Source organism: Mytilus californianus, unplaced genomic scaffold (genome assembly GCF_021869535.1).
Source record: "Mytilus californianus isolate M0D057914Y unplaced genomic scaffold, xbMytCali1.0.p SCAF_4, whole genome shotgun sequence".
Taxonomy (NCBI): domain Eukaryota; kingdom Metazoa; phylum Mollusca; class Bivalvia; order Mytilida; family Mytilidae; genus Mytilus; species Mytilus californianus.
Genome location: NW_026262690.1, coordinates 70,951,392 through 70,976,484, shown reverse-complemented (window position 1 = coordinate 70,976,484; position 25,093 = coordinate 70,951,392). Strand labels below are relative to the sequence as shown.

The window sequence follows — 25,093 nt, the reverse complement described above, 5'->3', positions numbered from 1 at the left end:
ATGAAAAACTACATTTATCTCATCATAAGGGTACACATCTTCTTGAAAATTTAGGAACTACAATTTTATATGATCTGCATAATCATTATCATTTTCATCATCATCCACAGACCAATAAGATCAAAAATATTTTAAAAATTATCAGTCATATCTGAAAACACAGAATTAAATGATATTTTCTTGATCTATTTGTCTGATTTTTAATTAAAAGTGTGGAAACCTATTGAATTCCTTGATGCCATGTTTGTCTTATTCCTAATCTTGTTATTCTCTTAATAGCATGCAAAACTGTAAAAACTCGCACTTGAAATATTAACATGGTAACATGAATAATAAACTGCTTCGCTGAGCGCAGCTGGATACGCCCGCAGAGGTCCAACCCAGAACAGTTGGGGCATAAATGGACACAATATTCAAGCTTGATACAGGTCTGAATTTGGATTGTAATTAAATATTTGACATATTATAGGTTTCTGAATAAATGTAGACAAAGAACTTGAAATTGGTTATATGAATTGAATTTATATTCAATTAAAGATTTCTTGCTGTTGTGCAATACACTGTGCTGTTGCGCAATACTTAGTAAATCTGTTGTCAGACTATAAACAAATAAAGTTCAATAACTTCTCAATGTTATATCAGAAATTTATAAAAAAAAACTAAAGAGAGGTTATCTTAATAGATATGAATCAGTCATCAAAGTTTAATGAAAACTGCTCTAAGCACTTTAAGGATATTGTCAAAAAACTTGAAAATCACCCCTTTTTTTATGAATAAAATCTTATAACTCGGAAACGTAAAATCTAAAATTTATAAAATTCAAAAGGGAGCTTACAACAATAGATATAAACAATTTACCAAAGTTTCATAAAAAAAATGCTGAAAGCATTTTTGAGTTATTGTCCGAAAACTGGAAAATCCCCCTTTTTGTAATGAATAAAACCCCATAAATCGGAAACTTATAGTCTAAAATTTATAAAAATCAAAAGGGAGCTCATGTCGATAGAATTTAACAATTCACCAAAGTTTCTTGCAAATTGGTGAAATTATTTTTGAGTTATTGTCCGAAAACTGGAAAATCCCCCCTTTTTTAATGAATAAAACTCCAAAATTCGGAAACGGTAAATCCAAAATTTATAAAAAAACGAAAGGGAGCTCACGTCAATAAATATAAACAATTCACCAAAGTTTCATGCATATTGGTAAAAGCGTTTTTGAGTTAATGTCCGACATGTTGACGATGGACAACGGTATACCATAATACGTCCCGTAAACAGGCGTATAAAAATGGACTCCATATCTTCATCTAAAAAATATCCCGCTGAGAAAACTGTCAATTTTACTAACTATTCATAATATATACCACTACTACAAATAAAATTGATAAATAATAAATTGATTGACAGATAAATAAATAAAATAAATGAATAAACAAATAAATAACATTTGTGCCTTACATCTCTTCCAGATTCTCCTTTAAATCCATCTGGTCCAGTTCGTCCTTTTTCTCCCTACAAAAACAACCAGATAAATCATATACTATGTCTATATTTCAATTTTTCTTAAGAAATTAAAATTTTTACTGTTTCACTGTCATTATTGGCTTAGTATATTAGGAACTCCATATAGACAGGGGCTTAGTAAAGACAAGAGCTCAGTATATTTGGAGTGCAGTTTATTAGGAACTCCATATAGACAGGGGCTTAGTAAAGACAGGAGCTCTATATATTTTGAGCACAGTTTATAAGGAACTCCATATAGACAGGGGCTCAGTCAAGACAGGAGCTTAGTATATTTTGAGCAGTTTATAAGGAACTCCATATAGACAGGGGCTTAGTAAAGATAGGATCTCAGTATATTTGGAGCACAGTTTATAAGGAACTCCATATAAACAGGGGCTCAGTCAAGGCAGGAGCTCAGTATATTTTGAGTACAGTTTATTAGGAACTCCATATAGACAGGAGCTCAGTATATTTTGAGCACAGTTTATAAGGAACTCCATATAGACAGGGACTCAGTCAAGACAGGAGCTCAGTATATTTTGAGTGCAGTTTGTAAGGAACTCCATATAGACAGGGGCTCAGTCAAGACAGGAGCTCAGTATATTTTGAGTGCAGTTTTTAAGGAACTCCATATAGACAGGGGCTCAGTCAAGACAGCTCTATATATTTGGAGCACAGTTTATTTGGAACTCCATATAGACAGGGGCTTAGTCAATACGGGAGCTCAGTATATTTGGACTCATTTATCAGGAACTCCATATAGACTGGTCTCAGTCAAGACAGGAGCTCAGTATATTTGGAGCACAGCTTATTAGGAACTCCATATAGAGGCAAAGGTTAAAACATCAGAAAGACATATGTTTAATTTGTGTAGTTCATACAACACAGGGTAATATTTTACTTTATTACTGATTTGTTTAAATTCAATTAAAACATAACTCAGATATGGAAAATGTAATTCAATTCATCTGAAACAACCTAAAATTATATATTTATCATAGAAATTCAGTTTAAAAGTAAACAACATACCGTAATTCTTTTAAATATTTCAGAAATTTATTATGTAAATGCTTTGTTAACATTTTTAATCCCATAATTGTTTTTAGCCAGTATTTTAAGTTGAAAATTGATGAAATAGATCAAAAGTTTGTAAAATTAGATTTTTAACGTCAAAATATGCTTCAGAGGTGACTTTTGATTTAAATGATGTTTTCACAATTTTTGGTGTGCCCATACACTGCAAAGTGACAATGGTCGTGAATTTACAGCTTTGGTTATATCCGAATTAAACTAAAGTGGCCAGAACTGGTGACTTTATTTAAGCTATTTTACATTTTAAACTTCAGTTCTTATCATGTTATTATGTACCAAATGTATTTTAAGTTTGAATAAATTTCTTTTTATTTACTCACGTTAACATTTGAGGCATTAAGATTTTTTAAGTAAGGTTCCTTTCTTGTTTTTTTGTGGGTCTTATTTGATGTCATAATAAATGCTTGTATAAAATACACTTAAATATTGTTTTTAATGGTCACATTTGTATTTATACTTCTTGTATTTTTTTTCTTGGAATTTATAGATAGACAAAAGCTCAGTATACTAGGAAATCTTTTCTCAGTAACTATTTTCAGAATATAAATAAAATTACCTCGTCTCCCTTCCTTCCATGATCTCCTTTAGGTCCAATATATGATCCCTTTGGCCCTTCAAAAAGACTACCTTTTTGGTTTCCTGGTGGACCAGGTGGACCAGGATCTCCAATCTCTCCTGCTACTCCAGGGGGACCTCTTACACTTATGCCATCACTTCCTTTTTCTCCCTTTTGACCAGGAACACCATCAAACCCCTGAAAAAATGAAAACATATGCTAGGTTTTTGATGATATTCTGTATGAGGAACTGTTAGCTGTCATATTCTGGTTATTCAAAATTACAAATGTTGACCTTTTTATTAATCTCATCCATAAATAAACAGCTGTGCTATGGGTGCATGATGCACCCATCGCTTTTTCAAAGATTTAGGTTCAATAACTTCTCAATGTCATAACAGAAATTTGTGAAAAACTAAAGGAAGGTTATCTTAATAGATATAAACCAGTCACCAAAGTTTCATGAAAATTGCTCAAAGCACTTTAAAGATATTGTCTGAAAACTGGAAAATCACCCCTTTTTAATGAATAAAATCCCATAACTTGGAAACGTAAAATCTAAAATTCATAAAAATCGTAAGGGAGCTTACTTTAATAGATATAAACAATTCACCAAACTTTCATGAAAACTGCTGAAAGCATTTTTTGAGTTATTGTCCGAAAACTGGAAAATCCCCCTTTTTTTAATGAAAAAAAACCCATAACTTGGAAACGTAAAATCTCAAATTTATAAAAATCGAAAGGGAGCTCATGTCAATAGATATAAACAATTTAGCAAAGTTTCTTGCAAATTGGTGAAAGTGTTTTTCAGTTATTGTCCCAAAACTGGAAAATCCCCTTTTTTTAATGAATAAAACCCCATAACTCGGAAACTTAAAATCTAAAATTTATAAAAAATGAAAGGGAGCTCATGTCAATAGATATAAACAATTCACCAAAGTTTCATGCAAATTGGTTAAAGCGTTTTTGAGTTATTATCCGACATGTTGACGACGGACAGACGGACGGCAGGACAACGGTTTACCATAATACATCCTGTAAACGGGCATATAAAAACCCTATCAAATTCACTACTGAAATGATAAGGGCTGAGTGGATGTTATTTTTTCTTTAATTTTCATTAGGGACATAAATAATAATTAACTTTTCGTGAAATTGATAATATTCATGTAATGAACTCAATTAGGTATTTACCATCTCAAAATATTCAAAATCATATGTCTTATAATTATATAATATAAGTTTGATAGTTTAATTACTTTTATAATTAAATAATGAAAACAAAACAAGGGTGGAATAAGTTCCTCTACATTTCTTATATCAAAATCTGTTATCATAGACCCATACTTCTAGAAAACTCTCATGCAATATTCAAAACATTATGTCTATTTGGCATACATCCCTGCCTGCAAATATCAAATTTAAACTTAAAGGACAAGTTAAAAACAAATAAATTCAGAATAACAAATTGATTTCAAGATCTGAGTAAAAAAAGACAAATTCTTTTGGTAGAACAATATTGATAAGTATATAGACAGATAAATCATCTCTTTAAATGAAGGATTGATAATAAACATACTCTTCCTCCATTTAATCCTGTATTTCCTTTAGGACCAGGTCCTCCATCTCTACCAGGTGGTCCCTGAAAAAATATGACACAAGTAACTAAAAAGTCAAAACATAAACAAATGGAAATATAGGTACAGATGACTGATTGATTGATGGCAGATGAACATTTGTTTGTCCTTGTATTTTTTTGTTAGTTTGTAGATTTATATACCCAGTAAATAGAATTTTTCATCGTTTATTTAAGATTAAGCAGTATTTAGAAGTTTTTCCATTTTATCTGGTATAACCATAAGAAGAAGATGTGTATGAAGCATCGTGAGTCAAGTGTACATGAAGTGATGCATTCAGTTCCATCATTTATCATCTTTATAGAAAAAAATTACTTAAGGATGTTCGCTACTCTGTTTCAAAATAACAAGCTTTTTAAAAGACTGTTATAAATTGATAGTATATGAATAAAGAAGCTAAAAAAGCAGAAAAAAATGAAGGGTCCGTGTGCTTGTTTTCGAGATATAAGCCATTGAAAATTGAGCGGGAAATAGTTCTCTCTAGATTTTTCATACATTTAAGTACTGTTCCAGCTAAGAGTCAGGCAGAGCATGGTACATTGATATCACAAAATTGCATATTAAGTTTTCTTTTTATAACACCTTACCCATATTATTAATTTTCATTATTCAAATCTTTTTAATTTTTCACCGTTTCCATGGTAACGCAAGATAAGGTAATACTGCTTGAAAGGTCATTGAAAACATCAAAATTCACTAATTTGACTATATTTTTAATGCAAAATAATCACATCCAGTTAAGAAATGGCAAAAACAACTAAAGTATATGTTAAAAAGTTACATTTAAGAATGCATTTCTATACATGAACATCTCCTATCTTACTTTCTATGTTAACACTAATGTTTTCTGTTGAACATATAATCAGAGAAAGCGAAATTGTCCAAAAAGGCTGTTTTTTGACATTTTTGAACAATGGTTTAAAAAAAAAACACATTCACAGGAACATTTCATTTATTGATATTAAAAACAATGCTGTTTTTGAATATTTTGATGAAAAAAAAAAATCGTGTTTTTTTTATTTTTTGCCGGAAAAAAGTTTATTAAAATAACTTCAAATTTCACGGCACAACAAATTACCATTTTGACCCTTGAAATTGACAATTAAAAAAAATATTTACTTAAGTAAACTGAATCAAAACATTTGTCAATCAAATACTTCAGTTATCAATTCTGTTAATTGTTTTCAACTTTTGATGACCTTGACCTTAATATAATGACCTTCAACAAATTGCCTAACTGCTAAAATTTCAGAAAAAAATGGGATCATCGGAACCCTTTTTTGCTATTTTACAATACAATGCTTCATATAATGAAGACCAGCAAAATAACATGAACTTGGTTAGAATTATAAGTTAATGGCAACATAAACAATCAGTTGTCTACATGGGTGCGAGTATTTAAAAGATTAAAAACTAGAGGCCCACAGCCTAAATAGCTCAAACTGGAGGCAAAAAATTTCAAAAATCACTTTTTAAAAAATTCACATTTCATATGCCATAATCCAAAAGATAGTCAGATTGTTATGATATATTGAGGGTGTGTAGTTTTCATCCTTCTAATTTATTTAATCTAACTACACCTTGCATCAAGCTACAATATATATATGTATCTAAAGCTTTAGAGGAAAAGTAAAATTGGAAAAAAAATGCTCCGCTGGGCACAGCTTGATACTACTGCAAAGGTCGAACCCTGAACAGTTGGGGCAAGTGCCAAGTATGGACACAACATTCAAGCTTGATACAGCACTGAATTTGGATTGTGACTAAATATTTGACACAGCATAGGTTTCTGACACAGAATGAATGTGGTCTAAGAACTTTAAAAAATCTAATTTACCTATTCAAACAATATCATCATTATTTGCTTTTATATATAAATCAGAAATAACCAATTTAAAATGGAAAATTTTAAAGAATAAAAAAAGAAAAAAAAAATCCCCCCTCCAAATTTTTTGAACCCCCTTATGATTCATCAACCCCAAACTCAATCCCAGCCTTCCCTTTGTGGTATGGTACCTTGCAGTACAATTTCAGAGAGATCCATACACTTGAACACAAGTTATTGTCTGGAAACTAGAAAAATGCTTGTTTTTTTTGGCCCCTAATTCCTAAACGTTTAGGGCAATTACCCACAAACTCAAACCCAGCTTTCCCTTTGTGATATGGAACCTTGTAGTACAATGTCAGAGAGATCCATATACTAATACACAAGTTATGTCTGGAAGTTACAAAAATGCTTATTTTTGACCCCTAATTCCTTAACTGTTGGTACCATAACCCCCAAAATCAATCCCAACCTTCCTTTGTGGTATTTAACCTTATGGTACAATTTCATAGAGATCTATTCACTTATATAAAGTTAGAGTGAGAAAACCAATGTGTCTATCACAGGTGGGGCATAAAACATGAATTTTATAGATGACCTTTCAATAAACTTTCTTACAAAACTTTATGTTCAGTCAACTGAGGTATGAGCAATGAAAGCCAAAGGATTGATATCCCTCACATTGAAATTTTGTCACAGTGAAATAAAATGTCTTCAAGATTTAGTTACAAACAGACAAACAGAGTGATTGACTATAAATTTAAGTTTTCATGGATTTCTTGATTCTCTAATTCATTCAGCACGGCCAATAAATCACTGTCACCAGCATCTAAATCACAGCTGTCTATACACATTATTGTCTTTCCTGCATTCATAGCAAGTCTTGAAAAAAATGATGCAATTTGGCTAGGTTGTAACCATTCATTGGGGGAAAACTTTCGACTTCCATTTTCTGACATGTTACGCATGTTCATAGCAACAGCGGCTGGATTTTCTTTCTTGCCACTAGCCTCTCCAATCTTAAATAATTCTGTAAGATATGATTTCACATTCTGTGAAAATCTGACATACTTTTTCTCTTTCTTTAATGCCCAACCCATTGCAGGTATATTGAAATTGTTGCTGCTAGAGGTTCCAGGATCAGATTCAATAGTGACATGAGTAGAAGCCTGAAGATTTTCACATTTTTCAGCCCATATCTTTTTAGCTCTGTCATAAGTTGAGTCATTTAATAGTTGTTTTGAGTGTTTTCCAATGAGAATATGATCTTGCATTTTTTCAAATGACTGATAAGCCTTGGTGCAGCCATACTCTGGGCAATAAAATACGTTGTCAACATTATTGCCTTCATGGTCTTGTAATGAAGTGTCCAATTCTTCTAAGACTGTAGTACAATTTGATGATTCAGGAATTTGTTGTTCTATGACTATTGATTGGTTTGATGATGAGGAACTTTGTTCATTTGCAAAGGCAGTTTGGTTGGATGATACATGTTGTTCATGAATTTCTGCTGATGTTCCTTGTTTTAGATTGATATGCCCTGATGACTCATGATCTTGAAAGTCATCACTGATGATCTGTAAACAAGTAGCTGGTTGTTCACCGCGAAACATTTGCTTTACCTTGTTGTTGTCGATAAAGCAACCATCTCCTATTCTGTATGCTTTCCATGTTTTTATTCCAGAACTTGTGTACTCTACATTCGTGATAAAGCTTACACCTTTCCAAGAATGTGTTTTAAGCTGATGCTTTGTTGTATCAACATCCACAACTGATGTATAAACTCCTTTAACTCCAGCTCCACTATCAATCGCTTCCTTCATCTGCATAGCTGTAGTGATGTTATGGCCTTCTGCAGAGAAAATTCTCATTTTTTGTCTCATATGGGCAATTTTAGCATCACAGTAGCTTTTGCCACTCTGGGCCTCACTATAATCATAACGTTTGATTTGTATCCCTAAAAAAATAAATAATGCTTTTGTTTTTTTCATATTTATAAAGATACAACCTACAAACATTGATGAGAGTAAACATATATATTGAAATAATTCTTATATGATTTGCATATTAAGGAATAAGATAATATGATTGGTCGAGAGGGCTTCTGGTAGTGTCTTTTGACCTTATTTCTTTTTTTTGGAGATAGATGACCCTGACAAACTTACTTTTTGTAACGAGTGTGAACAAGATCTTGGTGATACTAACACAAACTGGCTTGAAGTTAAAATATTTATTTTTTCCTCGCATTCATCTTTAAATGTTAGTGAATTGGTCCAGCAAATACACCAATTTTAAAATTCCTTTCAAAAGGTATATTATCCTACAGTACATTTCACTTGTTCCTTAATTTATCTTTATGTTGGAGATGGATTAAAATTTACAAATGTGGAGCAGGATATACATGTATAAAATTTAGAATGGAAATGGGGAATGTGTCAAGGAGACAACAACCCGACCATAGAGCAGACAACAGCTGAAGGCCACCAATAGGTCTTCAATGCAGCGAGAAACTCCCACACCAGGAGGCGTCCTTCAGCTGGCTCCTAAACAAATATGTATACTAGTTCAGTGATAATGGACGTCATACTAAACTCCATTATACACAGGAAACTAAAATTAAAAATGATACAAGACTAACAAAGGCCAGAGGCTCCTGACTTGGGACAGGCGCAAAAATGTGGCGGGGTTAAACATGTTTTTTGAGATCTCAACCCTCCCCCTATACCTCTAGCTTATGTAGAAAAAACAAACGCACAACAGTACGCAAAGTAAAACTCAGTATAAGAGAAGTCCGAGTCCGATGTCAGAATAGGAAACAAAAGAAAATGAACAAAATGACAATAATACATAAATAACAACAGACTACTAGCAGTTACTGACATTATGACAAGATTACGTCTTCATCATATGAATATCGGGCACAATCCCTCCTGTTAGGGGTTTAGTATTATACTGTCATAAAATATATGAGAAGAACATAACCCGTGTCATGCCAACAACTGGTTTTAGAATAAATGTGTTTAATTCAGATGCAAAGACCCTATAACATGTATAAGTGAATCAATATTAAAGCCAAAATATACAATCTTTAATGACCTGACAACAGTATCATAACTATATCCCTTCTTAATAAGTCTGTTTAAAGGTTTTGTTAGCTTTTGAGGTGAATACTGACATTTTTGTGCTTTGTAAAGAATATTACCATAAAAGATTGGATGTGAAATACCCGAACGTATAAGATGTCTGCATGTTGAGTTATATTTACGAATGATGTCCTTTATACCGATGATAAAATTTAGTAAATGTTTTGACTAGTTTATGATATCAAAAACCCTGGTGTAATAATTTTTCCCAGAAATTGCTCATTCTTGAATAAGCATTTGACAATGTTTGATACAAGTTTTATAAAAACCTAGCAATTATGGTATATGTAGGAGCCCTTACAAAGCAATTTATGTCATTAACATTTCCAAGGGACATAACTCACTGTTATTTCTATGCCCTCCCCCTCCTATTATGTTGAGCATGGTACCAAAACAAAATCCTAAAAAACTCCATATTTGTATTTCGGTGAAAGTAATATAATGTTACCTGTTCTTTCTGACAAACTTGGTATTGCTAGCCACAGCTGACCACAATGGTAACAACCAGCGTTGTCAGATCTAAGGTATGCCTCTGTGATTTGTGGTAACTGTTTCTTAATAGAAGATAGTGTGTGCTCCAACAGGGATAAAACAGCGAAGAAGTCCTGCTTCACATGGTCCATTATATGAGTAAAGGTCTTGTGCTAAAATAAAAATCAGTTCTTATTGTATACCGTCAAAGTATGGATGGTGTTTAATATGACTTTCTACAAATAAATAAAACTAAAACACACCTGCGAAATAGCTGTCATTTAGACCGTGGTTAAAAGTATGTAAAACTTCTGTAGGCTGACATTACAATTTTTTTCTTTCATCCTCCTTTTTCCAAAATCCGTAATTTTTTGTTTTCTATTATTCAATTCTTCTGTTACTATGAACTATTGAAATGAAAATTCTTACACATGAATTACCTACTACTCTCAAAATTTGCACATTCTATTAAAGATCTAGACCGATTGTTTTCAGGTATTACAAAATCCAAGATGGAGGAAGACACCCTATCTACCTTAATATAAATAAAATTGAGAATGGAAATGGGGAATGGATTTATTTATCTATTGGTCACCAATGCCAATATTTTAGGAATCCAGAGTACTCAAGGGAAATTGCAGACCTAACCATGCTTGATAATGAAGTACCTGACAAACTTATTGAATTTTCAAATATCATTCTTATCAAGTTTGGTTCAGATTGGTGAAAGCATACATGTGTACTTAAAAAATGTTCCCATAGGGTTTGTTGGTTCCCTAACTATGTTCCTTGCAGCCATCATGTTACTGTCCAATCATTTCGGAAAAAAATGTTTGTTTAGGTGTAATACCACCAAATCATAGTACGTCACATCCGGTTGCATACGAAAATAGGTCGAAAAAAATATTCCCTTGAATTTGACAGTCCTAGGTAATTGATCCTACATTTCATTGCAGTAAAACATTTCTGGGTCTTAAACATATATCTTGGGTATTTCAAAGCACCATTATTTTTTTTATTTGGGGTTTCTATAGAATATTTTGGAAACTTGAGGTTACATGGTTACTAAAGCTTGTACACAGGTTTAAAAAGGGGGAAAATTTGATTGGTTAACTTCCAGTGATGGTTATTTTCTGATATGCAATGAAATGTTATGTGAAATTTTTTCTATAGTACTGGACATGATAAAACTTTATTCATGCCAAGTATTTCTTTATTTGAAACAAAGATACATTATGCACAATTTTTTGAAAAGTGCAAATTTAACAAAGACTAATAGGGAAAAATCAATGGTGGTATTACACCTTTAAGGAATAGTGGTGGCCAAGCTTGGTGAATTATTTCCATGAAATTCAGTAACAATTGTTTTTTTAAAGATTTTTAATTTTTTGCATTACTTGTAGTTTTTCCTAATCAATGTGCCACTTTTAGCTGTTGGGTCAATAATAATTTTTGTAATGTAATGTTTTTGTTTACAGAGTTTTTAAAGATTTTTGTTGCATATATATTTCAAATTTTCAGTAATAATGGCTGCCATGTTTGATGACATTTAGTTTCATTATAATGGTAAATAGGATTATCATTTAAATAATATTACTCTTACCTTTAAACTGTTGTCTTCATCTTTAAAAATGGCAACACACACATGCCAGTGCATCCCTTTTTGACCAAAGAAATCTTTCATTCTTTCCCTAAACATCTGTGGAAGGTATTTCATTGCCCAATCCATGATAATAATTACTTCATTGCCTTGTATGCTGTTCAGAAGATCAAACCTGGCATCATCTTGGTTGATTGTTCTCAAGATGTGAGATCTCCAGTCCTCAATCTGCCTTGTTGATATTTCCAGGTCTTGGAGGAAAGCTTCTTGATCCTCTGGACAGCTGGATAAAATGGCCAACCGAACTTCTTCAACAATATCTCCAAGCAGCAGACATCTGTCGCATGCCTTTTGATGCAAATGTTCACATCCAACACTAAGGGCACCAACTTTTGGATCACTTAATGAATACTGCAGGCAATGGAAGGCACATTCATCTTCTCTTCTTATATGCAGTTTGTAATCTGTTTTTAAGTACAGTCGGCTATTTAAAAGTCTGCTCTTAACTGTACTCTTCCAGTCCTCTGTTTTGTTCAGCTTGGAAATTAAGGACAAAATGTTGTCAAATGCTGTGGTGCCATCTACAGCAATGTTGTCTAAACCCTTAAGGCACTTCCTTTTGGATGCTTCACATGCATTCAAAACTTGATACAGTGTTGAGTCACTTAGAGGATTGAAATCATTGTCGGCACAGTAGAGTTTATACAGTTTAATCAAGTTTGAATGGATGACTGTTCTAACAACATCTGGGATAACAAGAATATCTCCAGAGTCTAATTTTAGGTCATGGGTAGTGTAAGATGATATTTGGTTGAAAGATGGGTCACTGAAGAATTCTACAGCATGCTGTAACATGGCATAGTTTATTCTCTGTCTATGTTGTTGTGTCTTTGAAGATTGTATACATGAGCCAGGACCATTAACAAATGCATGTTTTCTGGCTTTATCTATTTGATATTTTGTTATCTCAGGAATCCATGTCAACAAATCAGTCTTTGAAAACTGGTTCACAACAAGAGACAAAAGTTGACACTTTACATCTGCATCCTTTATACTTTTGCACATCTGGGAAACAACATGAAGAAGGTCATCATCACCTTTCGTTACTGGAACCTGATCAGAAATTCTCCTTAGTTTAGTTCCTTGTTTAGGTGCAATAGCATTATATAGAGCTTCAGATGTTTCCTCAGCCTTTCTTTTGTAGTATCGGATGGTTCTGTCTTTTGCTTCATCTATATTTGTGTTCAGCTTTGATCTGAGTGGACTGATACAACCTTGACCTAGAACATAAATAGCCTTGTTGATATCAGCAATTTGGATTTCTTTAAGAGGCAATGCTTCGTCCCCTTGGCTCCAACTTGAATCTTGACTGCTGCACACTGTACTAACTTGCCCCTCACTGTCTTGTGAATATGTGTATAAATTCTATAAATAGAAAACCATGCAGGTAACAATTGTCATTCAAAAAGACCTAAACAATATCATATGTAAGGATGTTCAACAATTTCTTAATATACATGGTTAGAATTCAGCATATCAAATTAAAGACTAACATTAATTATATTTTTGATGTCAGAAATCAAACAAAGTTTATCTTTTAATAAAAAAAAAAGTGTAATTTTGGACCCTTTTAACTTCAATGTTGACTAATTTGACAACAGGGCCCAAAATCCAAACACAGTTAGATTCAGCATATCAAAGAACCCCAATAATTCAATTTTTGTTGATATCACAAAAAGTTTAATTTTGGACCCAAATTTGGACCAACTTGAAAACTGGGCCCATAATCAAAAATCTAAATACATGTATAGATTCAGCATATCAAAGAACCCCAAGAAATCAAGAATATTTTTTGTTAAAATCAAACTAAGTTTAATTTTGGACCTTTTGGACCTTAATGTATCCCAGTTTGAAAACAGGACCAAATATCAAAAATCTAAATACACGGATAGATTCGTATATCAAAGAACGCTAATAATTCAATTTTTAATGAAATCAAACAAATTTTAGTTTTGGACCCTTTGGATCTCAATGTGGACCAATTTAAAAACAGGGCCCAAAATCCAAAAACGTTATACACGGTTAGATTCAGCATATTAAACATTGTTAAAGAACCCCAAAAATTCAAGAATAAAACCCCATTGAAATTGGTCAAGAAATAAACAATTTATACAAATATTGTTTTTGGCCCCTAATTCCTAAACAGAAAAAGCCATAACCCCCAAAATCGATCCCAACCTTCCTTTTTTGGTATGGAACCTTATGGTACAAATTCAGAAAAATCCATACATTTACACACAAGTTATTGTCTGGAAACTAGAATAAACAGCTTCGCTGAGCGCAGCTGGATACGCCCCGCAGAGGTCCAACCCTGAACAGTTGGGGCAAAAATGGACATAATATTCAAGCATGATACAGGTCTGAATTTGGATTGTAATTAGATATTTGACATATTATAGGTTTCTGAATAAATGTAGTCGAAGAACTTGAAATTGGTAATCATGGTTATATGAATTGAATTTATATTCAATTAAAGATTTCTTGCTGTTGTGCAAAACACTGTGCTGTTGCGCAATGCTTAGTAAATCTGTTGTCAGACTATAAACAAATAAAATCTTATAACTCGGAAACCTGAATTCAAAAATTTATAAATATCAAAAGGGAGCTTACAAAAATAGATATAAAAAATTTACCAAAGTTTCATAACTTTTGAGTTATTGTCCGAAAACTGGAAAATCCCCATTTTTGTAATGAATAAAGCCCCATAAATCGGAAACGTATAGTCTAAAATTTATAAAAATCAAAAGGGAGTTCATGTCGATAGAAATAAACAATTCGTCAAAGTTTCTTGCAAATTGGTGAAATTGTTTTTGAGTTATTGTCAGAAAACTGGAAAATCCCCCCTGTTTTAATGAATAAAACTAGGGATGTCAACTCGATAAAGAATTACTAGTCGAGTACTCGTTGGATTTACCGAGCGATACTGAAGTACTCGCTCGGAAAAACATCTACAAAATGGAAACACAAAATTATACCTATTTTATGTATTGTTTGTCGTTTTCTTAAGAACTTAAAACCCTCAACATTATTACCTAGGACTAGATAATTGTTCCAGGAATTTTATACCATAATTAATAGCTCATTTACTACTTGTACCAATTAAGTAAATTGGCAATAATCTAATCAATTAATTAATCATGTTAAAACACATCTTTAGAAAAATGATTACTCAAACAACAGTATTTGGGAATCGTAAAAAAAACACATTTAATGGTCAGCAAAGGGGTAATGATTAGAACTTATTGATGCCTTTAATCATTTTCTGAGGGTCAACACAGGGTGCAACGAATTTGTTCTTATTTAGAAATATTATCTTGTCAGCTTTTTCTGGGACAAGGTTATTTCTCAACTTTGTTACGTATTTAACATTCCTGCTGATGAAAATATTTGCTCTGTCGGTACAGAGGTGGGGGAGGGGGAATGACTATAAGATTAGCTAAAAGTGTAAGCATTGGAAAGGTGCTTTTGTTCATAGCCTACCTCTGTTCGGAGGAATTTAAAATGACAATTAAACGCACACATTCGAGACATATTTTAATATTGATTAATATTTAATTTATTTAAAATATTTTTGTTTAAGCTTAAGAAAGCAACAACATTCTAACAGGAAACTGATTAGTCGAGTATCGTTTTGGTATTCGATACTCGGTACTAACTAGCGATACTCGAGTACTCGTTGACATCCCTAAATAAAACCCCAAAACTCGGAAACGGTAAATCAGAAATTTATAAAAAAACAAAAGGGAGCTCACGTCAATAGATATAAAACATTCACAAAAGTTTCATGCAAATTGTTGAAATTGTTCTTGAGTTATTGTCCCAAAACTGGAAAATCCCCCCTTTTTTAATGAATAAAACCCCAAAACTCTGAAACGTAAATCCGAAATTTATAAAAAACAAAAGGGAGCTCAGGTCAATAGATATAAACAATTCATCAAAGCTTCATGCATATTGGTTAAAGCGTTTTTGAATAAATGTCCGACATGTTGACGACGGACGGACGGACAGACGGACAACAGTATACCATAATATGGCCCATAAACGGGCGTATAAAAATGCTTATTTGGACCCCTTTTTAGGCCCTAAATTCCTACACAGTTGGGAACATAACCCCCGAAATCAATCCCAACCTTCCTTTTGTGGTTAATTTCATAGAGATCCATTCACTTAAACTAAAGTTATTGTCCGGAAACTAGGTGTCTTCTGACATTGCAGATGACAACGTGATACCATTATATGACTCCAAAAATTTTTGGCAGTGTATAAAAATAGAAACAGAAACTTTAAAATACAAACAGGACACAGATGAAGTGACTCTCATTATATTACATTTGTACTTTTTTATACAATGTTGTAAGATGTTTGTCAAAGCTTATGCTGCATGTACATGTATTTATTATAGTATTGTGATAACCATAGTTTCGCAATAAAAGTTGTGTTTGGTGCTGCCCTACATGACAGGTACCATACATGCAACAAGTAATGCTGACTAGTCAGGAGCATCTGGTCTTACTTTTTGTTTTATATGAGAGGTCATATTGTTCATGTTGTTATAGAGCTTTTTATGCCCACGCCGTAGCGGTGGGGGCATTAAGTTTTACCCTTGTCCGTCTGTACGTACGTACGTACGTCCCAAAATTGGTTTCCGTTCTCTTACTTAAGTTTGCCTCAACCAAATGTAATGAAACTTATACACAATGCTTATTACCACAAAACACAGATCAAGTTTGATTTTTGGTGGCGTCACTTTAACCGTTCTAGAGTTATGCCCCTTAAAAATGGAAAAATTGCAAAATACGTTCTCTAACTTAAGTTTGCCTCTAACAAATGTTATGAAACTTATACACAATACTTATTACCACAAAACACAGATCAAGTTTGAATTTTGGTGGCGTCACTTTAACCGTTCTAGAGTTATGCCCCTTTATAAATGGAAAAAATGCAAAATTTTTAGTTTCCGTTCTCTAACTTAAGTTTGCCTCAACCAAATGTTATGAAACTTATACACAATACTTATTACCACAAAACACAGATCAAGTTTGAATTTTGGTGGCGTCACTTTAACTGTTCTAGAGTTATGCCCCTTTATAAATGGGAACATTGCAAAATTTTTATTTTCTTCTAAATATCAAGTAATTTTTAAAATTGGAGTTATCTTCCTTTGTCCATGATTATAGTTGAATCAACTACAATCAATGACTTCCACAGATAAAACACAGATCAAGTTGAATTTGGGTAGTGTCACTTTAACCATTATTATGTTATGCCCCTTTATAAATCAAAAGATTGCAAAATTTTTAGTTTCCATTCTATAACTTAAGTTTGCCCCAACCAAACATTATGAAACCTATACACAATATTCATTACCACAAAACTAAGATCAAGTACAAATTTTTTGTTTCCGTTTTCTAACTTTAGTTTGCCTCAACCTGAAACTTATACACAATGCTTATTACTACATAATACAGATTAAGTACGAAATTCGGTGGCGACACTTTTACCATTTTTGAGTTATGTCCCTTTATAAACATAAACAAGAGTGCACACGCTGAAATGTCTCGCCTTCTTTACTAATCATTGATATTATGTTGATAGTCCTAAATATAAAGCTTTATTACAACTGTCACATAAACTTAACATTAACCAAGTAAACTAAACATTGACCAATGAACCATGAAAATGAGGTCAAGGTCAGATGAACCATGCTAGGCAGGCATGTTCAGCTAACAATTCTTCCATACAACAAATATAGTTGACCTATTGCTTATAGTTTAAGAAAAACAGACGAAAACACAAAAACTTAACACTGAGCAATGAACCTTGAAAATGAGGTCAAGGTCAAATAAAACCTGCGTGACTGACATATAGATCATAAAATATTTCCATACACCAAATATAGTTGAACTATTGCATATAGTATTAGAAAAAAAGACCAAAACTCAAAAACTTAACTTTGACCACTGAACCATGAAAATGAGGTCAAGGTAAGATGACACCTGCCAGCTAGACATGTACACCTTACAATCATTCCATACACCAAATATAGCTGACCTATTGCATGCAGTATTAGAAAAAAAGACCAAAACTCAAAAACTTAACTTTGACCACTGAACCATGAAAATGAGGTCAAGGTCAGATGACACCTGCCAGCTAGACATGTACACCTTACAATCATTCCATACACCAAATATAGTAGACCTATTGCATACAGTATAAGAAAAACAGACCAAAACACAAAAACTTAACTATAACCACTGAACCATGAAAATGAGGTCAAGGTCAGATGACACCTGCCAGTTGGACATGTACACCTTACAGTCCTTCCATACACCGAATATACTAGACCTATTGCTCATAGTATCTGAGATATGGACTTGACCACCAAAACTTAACCTTGTTCACTGATCCATGAAATGAGGTCGAGGTCAAGTGAAAACTGTCTGACGGGCATGAGGACCTTGCAAGGTACGCACATACCAAATATAGTTATCCTATTACTTATAATAAGAGAGAATTTAACATTACAAAAAATCTGAACTTTTTTTTCAAGTAGTCACTGAACCATGAAAATGAGGTCAAGGACATTGGACATGTGACTGACGGAAACTTCGTAACATGAGGCATCCATATACAAAGTATGAAGCATCCAGGTCTTCCATCTTCTAAAATATAAAGCTTTTAAGAAGTTAGCTAACGCCGCCGCCGCCGCCGCCGCCGCCGTAGCCGCCGCCGCCGGATCGCTATCCCTATGTCGAGCTTTCTGCGACAAAAGTCGCAGGCTCGACAAAAATTGCTGAATTTTTCATTTCTGTTCTCTAACTTTAGTTTGTCTCAACCAAATATTATAAAACTTATACACAACCGTTCTAGAGTTATGCGTGTTTACAAATAGAAAAATTGCTGAATTTTTAGTTTCTGTTCTCTACTTAAGTTAGCCTCAACCAAATGTTATGAGACTTACACACAATGCTTATTACCACAAAATTCAGATCAAGTTCAAATTTGGGTAGCGTCTTTTTACCGTTCTTCAGTTATGTCCCTTTATAACTATATGATATTCAAGCGGAGGCATCATCTGTGTCCACATGTGGACACTATCCACATTTTTTTTTTTAAATAATTGAAATAGTATTTTTTTATCTTGTGTTCAACTGTTGAATGCTGCTTCTCATGTGGGTTCTTTCTGTTTGTCTTGGACCAAATAACACATCGTTTGTAAGAGAGATTTTTTTTTTATAAATTTAAGCGAGAATTATTTCAAGATATACAGATAAATAAGCGCATTCATTTTCTAATGTTATATGTCTGATAATAATAATTTCCATGAATATGAAGTTATCTGGATGGATACAATTCTTCTGCAAGAAGTTTTCAACCTTTTTTATTTGGTTATATTGTTCTTAAATGTGTTATGATTACAGTGACTAACTTACCTTATCAAAGGTAGATGAATTTGTCTTTCTCGTGCGAAGTGTATAGTTACAATGCTCATCTTCATCATCTGTTGTAGCCACTAATTTTGACTACAATATAGAGAAAGCAAGTTTGTTGACTTAAATTTGACTTTTGTAACAACAATATATTTCTCTTATACAAATCTACTCCTACATGTCCTAAAAAACAAGAGTGCAACTGCTAAAATTTCTCACCTGTTTCATTCCTTACATATACTAAAATAAAATGCTCCGCTGGGCGCAGCTTGATACGACCGCAGAGGTCGAACCCTAAACAGTTGGGGCAAGTATGGACACAACATTCAAGCTTGATACAGCACTGAATTTGGATTGTGATTAAATATTTGACACAGCATAGGTTTCTGACACAGAATGAATGTGGTCTAAGAACTTAAACATTTTTAATTTACCTATTCAAACCATATCATTATTATTTTGCTTTTATTTATAAATCAGAAATAACCAATTTAAAATGGAAAATTTTTATAGAAAAAAAAAGGAAAAAAAATCCCCCCTCAATTTTTTTGAACCCCCTTATGATTCATCCCCCCAAAACTCAAACCCAACCTTCCCTTTGGGTAATGGTACCTTGCAGTACAATTTCAGAGAGATCCGTACACTTGAACACAATTTATTGTCTGGAAACTAGAAAAATGCTTGTTTTTTGGCCCCAAATTCCAAAACGTTTAGGGCAATTACCCCCAAACTCAATTCCAGTTTTCACTTTGTGATACGGAACCTTGTAGTACAATTTCAGAAAGATCCATACACTTACACACAAGTAATTTTCATAAAACTAGAAAAATGCTTGTTTGTTGCCCCCTTTTTGGCCCCTAATTCCTAAAATGTGGAGGTATGGTACCTTGCAGTACAATTTCAGAGAGATCCATACACTTGAACACAATTTATTGTCTGGAAACTAGAAAAATGTTTGTTTTTTGGCCCCAAATTCCTAAACGTTTAGGGCAATTACCCCCAAAATCAATCCCAGCATTCCCTTTGTGATATGGAACCTTGTGGTACAATGTCAGAGAGATCCATATACTAACACACAAGTTATGTCTGGAAGTTACAAAAATGCTTATTTTTGGCCCTTAATTCCTTAACTGTTGGTACCATAACTCCCAAAATCAATCCCAACCTTCCTTTTGTGGTATTTAACCTTATGGTAAAATTTCATAGAGATTCATTCACTTAAACTAAAGTTAGAGTGCGAAAACCAATGTGTCTTAGGACGACGACGCCGACGCCATACCAATATACGACCGCAAAATTTTTGTGCGGTTGTATAAAAACTAAAACTTAGCATTGGAAAACAAACAAAAAAATGAGGTCACAATCATATAGACTGATAAGCACACTGAAGGAATAACAGTACTGTAGTTGAAGAGTTGCCACGGTCAATTGTCGATTTGACTGTCACAAATGCAGTTTTACTGGCGACGCTTATATTAATACATGTCTGAATTTGGATTGTAATTAAATATTTTACAATAATAGGTTTCTGACACAGATTAACTGTAATCAAAGAACTTAGAATTGGTTATATGATTTGAATTTATATTTATATATTCAATTTTTTGCTTTTGTGCAATACACTATGCTGTTGCGAATTGAACCCCCCCCCTTTTTTTTTGCTTTTAAGCAATACACTATGCTGTTGCGTATTGACCCCCCTCCTCTCCAAAAAAATAAATTTGTTACCCCCTCCCCCTCACCCTTTATTTTGCCAACAAGAAAAAAATATTGGAAGAAATTTTATTTGTTAATTTCTGAAATCTGAATTGAGAAAAAAAATTGCCCCCTCCCCTCTTCCAAAAAAAAAATTCTTTCCCTCATGATATGTTTGTTTTCAATTTATGAGTTTGAATATTCCTTTTGTATATATTTTTCACCAACCTTTTATAACTGCATACACATGTAACATCATTTGGCTCTTATTTAATTGTAAAAATTATCTACCCTGTTTCCCCTCACCCACCTGCTTACTACTTCATCATACTGAACAATATACATGATATATGTATGTGTGCCACACTAAAATATACTTACAAATTTATTAACATTAGGTTTGTCTTCATTTGGATCATCAATCTCTATATCCATGCAATTGCCATTGATATCCTACATAAAAAATACAATGCTTATCATTGATTATATTTAATTTTTGATTGATACAATTTACAAAGTGAAGACAATAAATCATATGAAAAAAAGCAATCAATTCTTACTAACATTTAATATTATGGCATATTATATTTTACTGCAAATTTCAAGGTGCAGATGTTGGTATTCTATCATGTCTATTGTATACTATGTCATAAACAATATGCCGGCATACATCTGCATCTTTTTATTGTATTTCATATACATACATGTACATACAAAAACTAATGAGATATGGTATACAGGTACATGTAATTGGTTAATGAGACAAATATCAAACAAAGTTTAAATGAATTGGATAAAAACAATTACAGGCTGAGGCAACTGTACGGCCTTCAACCAACCCCATATCATATAGTCTGTTATGAAAGGCCCTGACATAAAAATTATGAAACTATTCAATTGAGAAGACTAACTGCCTAGTTTATCATGTTTGTATATAGCATGTATAGGTAGCAAAAATAAAATGACAGACCTGAAGCTACTTAATTTTCTGATTGAGAGTTTTTGTCATTAAAAACATCTTTTTTTTTTTTAATTCTCCCTCACATGATTCAATAAATCCCAACTTCCTTTTGTGGTATTCAACCTTCTAAAAAAATTTCATAGAGATCCATTCACTTAAACTAAAGTTATTGTCCGGAAACCAATATGTCTTCGGACGACGACATCATACCATTATACGATCCCAAAAATTTTTTTGCGGTTGTATAAAAATAAATGATAAATTCAATGCAATTTTAATGGTGGTTCCTTTAGCAATTTATTTACATAGATCAGAATTATCATGATTATCATCCACCTCACATGAAGTGTAGAAAAAGAATCATAACCCTCCGGTAGTGGAGATACTGTATAAGAAAACCCAAACCGTTTGCAGTTATACCTACATTTTGTTTTCTATTGGTATATGTAATAAAACTATGTTACCTTTTTTTCTGTACATGATGTATATGCTTTCAAGTATTCTCCATTACATTTTCTGCATATTCCTTGAAAGAAAAAGAAAAAAGAATGCATAAAATTCATATAAAGAATATATATTTATGTCTATGTCATAATGGATTATATATCATGTATATTCAGCTTAAATATGGGGACAAAATCAATTTTGATAGGAAGCATTTAAGTTGGGGGAGGGGGGTTCCATTATGTAGCTTATAATAATAAATACTTTATTTAAAAAATCATGTACTGTCTAAGTCAGATTAAATTATTTAATTGGTATAAAATCCCAAAACCAAGACATTTGCAAGAGAAGCATAAACAATATTTACAAACATATAAAACTTAAAGATTTAAGAAACATTCATATTATATAAGTATATATTTAGATGTATTTTGGATATTTAGAGGAGGTGATACATTCTGAACTTTTGAAAATTTGAAAGTAAATGATAAACTTCATCATGTTTATGCATAAACTTTTACAAGTATCAATCAAAAGTGAAAACATTAACTTGCTATGTCCCCCTTTCAAAATACTTGATCCTCACCTATAAAAAAAAAACTGTGGTTATATAATGTAAAACTTATTTTTTGGGGGTTCAGGTTTGTGGTGGAAAAAGGGGGAGGGTATCTGTATCTGTATTGGTATGTGTAGAATCCTGTTATGGGCTTATGGCTTTTATACAAAGTGGAGAAGAGCCCCATTGTTATGGGTGTTCTTGTAGGGCAGTCTTAAATGCCTCTACAGAACCTGCATGCACAACTTTATCATATGACATGGCAGATTTCAAAAATAAAGTTCATGTAGGGGCATATGTTAATACAAAAAAAATGAGAATGTTAAGGTACATGTATGGGTAATTTGTCAATATAAAAATGTGCACTTTGTTTTAAAATACACATATATGTATATTATCAGTTACTTAGGGAGAAGTGTCCTTGAAAATGTCAACATACTGAACCTGTTTTAAAGATTTCAAACGTTTGTTACCAAACAAACTCAATGCATCAGTTATGAACAAACATGTATATATTTGACAATATAATTAATGAATTGGAATACAAACAAAATAAAGTACATTGTACTTACCAGAGCCAATGGGCACAAATACACCAAAGTCGGCTAACATTCACCTGCTCATGGACGTTGTAAAGCTCCGATAAGGCTTGGCCTTTCCCTCATGAATTGGATATTGGCACAAAGCCTTTTGTCTCCAGTTTATTCCAAGGAAATCTCTATGATATGGACAAACACTGAAGTCACTCTCAACAGTGAACAAACCCACTCTTTTTGAAATAAGTTCCCCCTCGTATGTGACGTCTGCTACTCCTGTTACACCTGCATTCAATCCAACTTTCAACAAATGAGCTTGGATATTCCTCTGGCAGTCCTTTAATCTTGATAAAGTTGTATGTGAAGGGTGCAGTGATGATATTCCACACTTTGTTGAGGCAAAAAATCCAATTGAGCAGGAGCCCATGGGGGCTGCCATTGTTGAAATCTATTGCATTGTGGGTAATGGGAGATAACTCTAACCTATTTTTAGCATTGTCCAGTCTTTTTGTAAGGACAATATGTGTACTAATGAGACAAAAACACACAGAAACAATTATTGTTTTAATAAAATATGACACTTTATTTTCTTAATTTGTAAAGATATTAAGGTTTCCCATTTGTTTTTTCAAGTATTTTTTCAATGAAAAATATATATTTCAGTACTTTTATAGTACATTATTAAAGGCATTAGGGCACAATCTGACATGCTAAAATAGACAAATTATAATATATACCACTTTTTTAACTATGTCAGCTGAAAGTGGTTGAGAATAACTGTTTATATACAAATAATGCATCAGATTGACCAAATTCATGTTCCTAACATTATTTGGTATCTGCCTGATTCTTAGGCGGACTACTACTTAACATTGGCACCTTTTTTCTTTCAAAAACGATGAAAAAATAACAAGGACTTTATAAGATTTTCAAAGATGACATTTTAAACTATATGTAATCAAATTATGGAAAGAAAAGTAGGGTTTATTGGGCAAAATGTTTAATGGCATTACATGGATAAAACCAGAAGATTCCGAATATTTGGCAAAAATTCAAAAACGAGAGGAGCGAACATCCTTAAGTATGACAGGGTTTCCGCCTTTGTTTAAAATGTCATAGCAAAGTCATTCTTACTTAAAGCAAAAGTTTAATGTTCTCTCAACAAAAAAGTTACTGTTCAAATAAGACCTAAATTTGGATAAGAAAAAATCTTTCATTAAAGCTTTTAAATTAGATATTAAAGCCTTTTCACTGAAAATTTTGTTTGCCATTTTATAAAATAGATAAAGACTTAGCAAACAAGTTAATACTGACCACTTGTCCTGGAAATCCATCTACACCAGGTTCTCCCTAATAAAAAAAGCAAAATAATGTTACAGATACATGTATCAAATAAGTAAATAAAATCCTATATAAAAAATCCTATATTTGTGAGAATTGGATATCTCTTGATATCAACTCTTGTTATTTAATCTAAATAGTAATAATAAACTCGCCACAGGCTCGTTTATCATTAAATTGAAAATAAATAACTCAAGTTGATATCAAGGGATATTCAATTCTCACTCATTATGAAACCTATTTC

At 32.6% G+C, this 25,093-nt stretch overlaps 2 protein-coding genes across 2 annotated transcripts in view; both read right to left on the bottom strand.

Moving 5' to 3' along the window:
* LOC127698635 (collagen alpha-2(IV) chain-like) overlaps positions 1-25,093 on the bottom strand; it is a 104,132-nt gene that overhangs the window by 48,820 nt on the left and 30,219 nt on the right. Inside the window, exons 8-11 of the mRNA XM_052202193.1 lie at positions 24,823-24,858; positions 4,730-4,792; positions 3,151-3,348; positions 1,458-1,511 (exon numbers count right to left, since the gene is read on the bottom strand). Coding sequence (XP_052058153.1) covers positions 1,458-1,511; positions 3,151-3,348; positions 4,730-4,792; positions 24,823-24,858 — 351 coding nt within the window. The remainder of the gene's footprint in view (positions 1-1,457; positions 1,512-3,150; positions 3,349-4,729; positions 4,793-24,822; positions 24,859-25,093) is intronic.
* Positions 5,485-23,585, bottom strand: LOC127698643 (uncharacterized). Its single transcript, XM_052202213.1, has 7 exons — positions 23,545-23,585; positions 22,437-22,498; positions 21,393-21,464; positions 19,320-19,409; positions 11,830-13,251; positions 10,204-10,399; positions 5,485-8,569 (listed from the first exon to the last, which is right to left on the bottom strand). Exons 1-7 carry the CDS (start codon positions 23,582-23,584, stop codon positions 7,365-7,367), a joined length of 3,087 nt encoding a protein of 1,028 aa, XP_052058173.1. The 5' UTR covers position 23,585; the 3' UTR covers positions 5,485-7,364.

Excerpts from the sequence above, each read along its gene's own strand:
- LOC127698643 (XM_052202213.1), bottom strand. The coding sequence starts at position 23,584 with ATGTTAGCCGACTTTGGTGTATTTGTGCCCATTGGCTCTG. Across the intron at positions 22,499-23,544 it reads ATTTGTGCCCATTGGCTCTG|GAATATGCAGAAAATGTAAT; the intron begins GTAAGTACAATG and ends TTTTCTTTCAAG. Across the intron at positions 8,570-10,203 it reads AAGTTTGTCAGAAAGAACAG|GGATACAAATCAAACGTTAT; the intron begins GTAACATTATAT and ends TTATTTTTTTAG.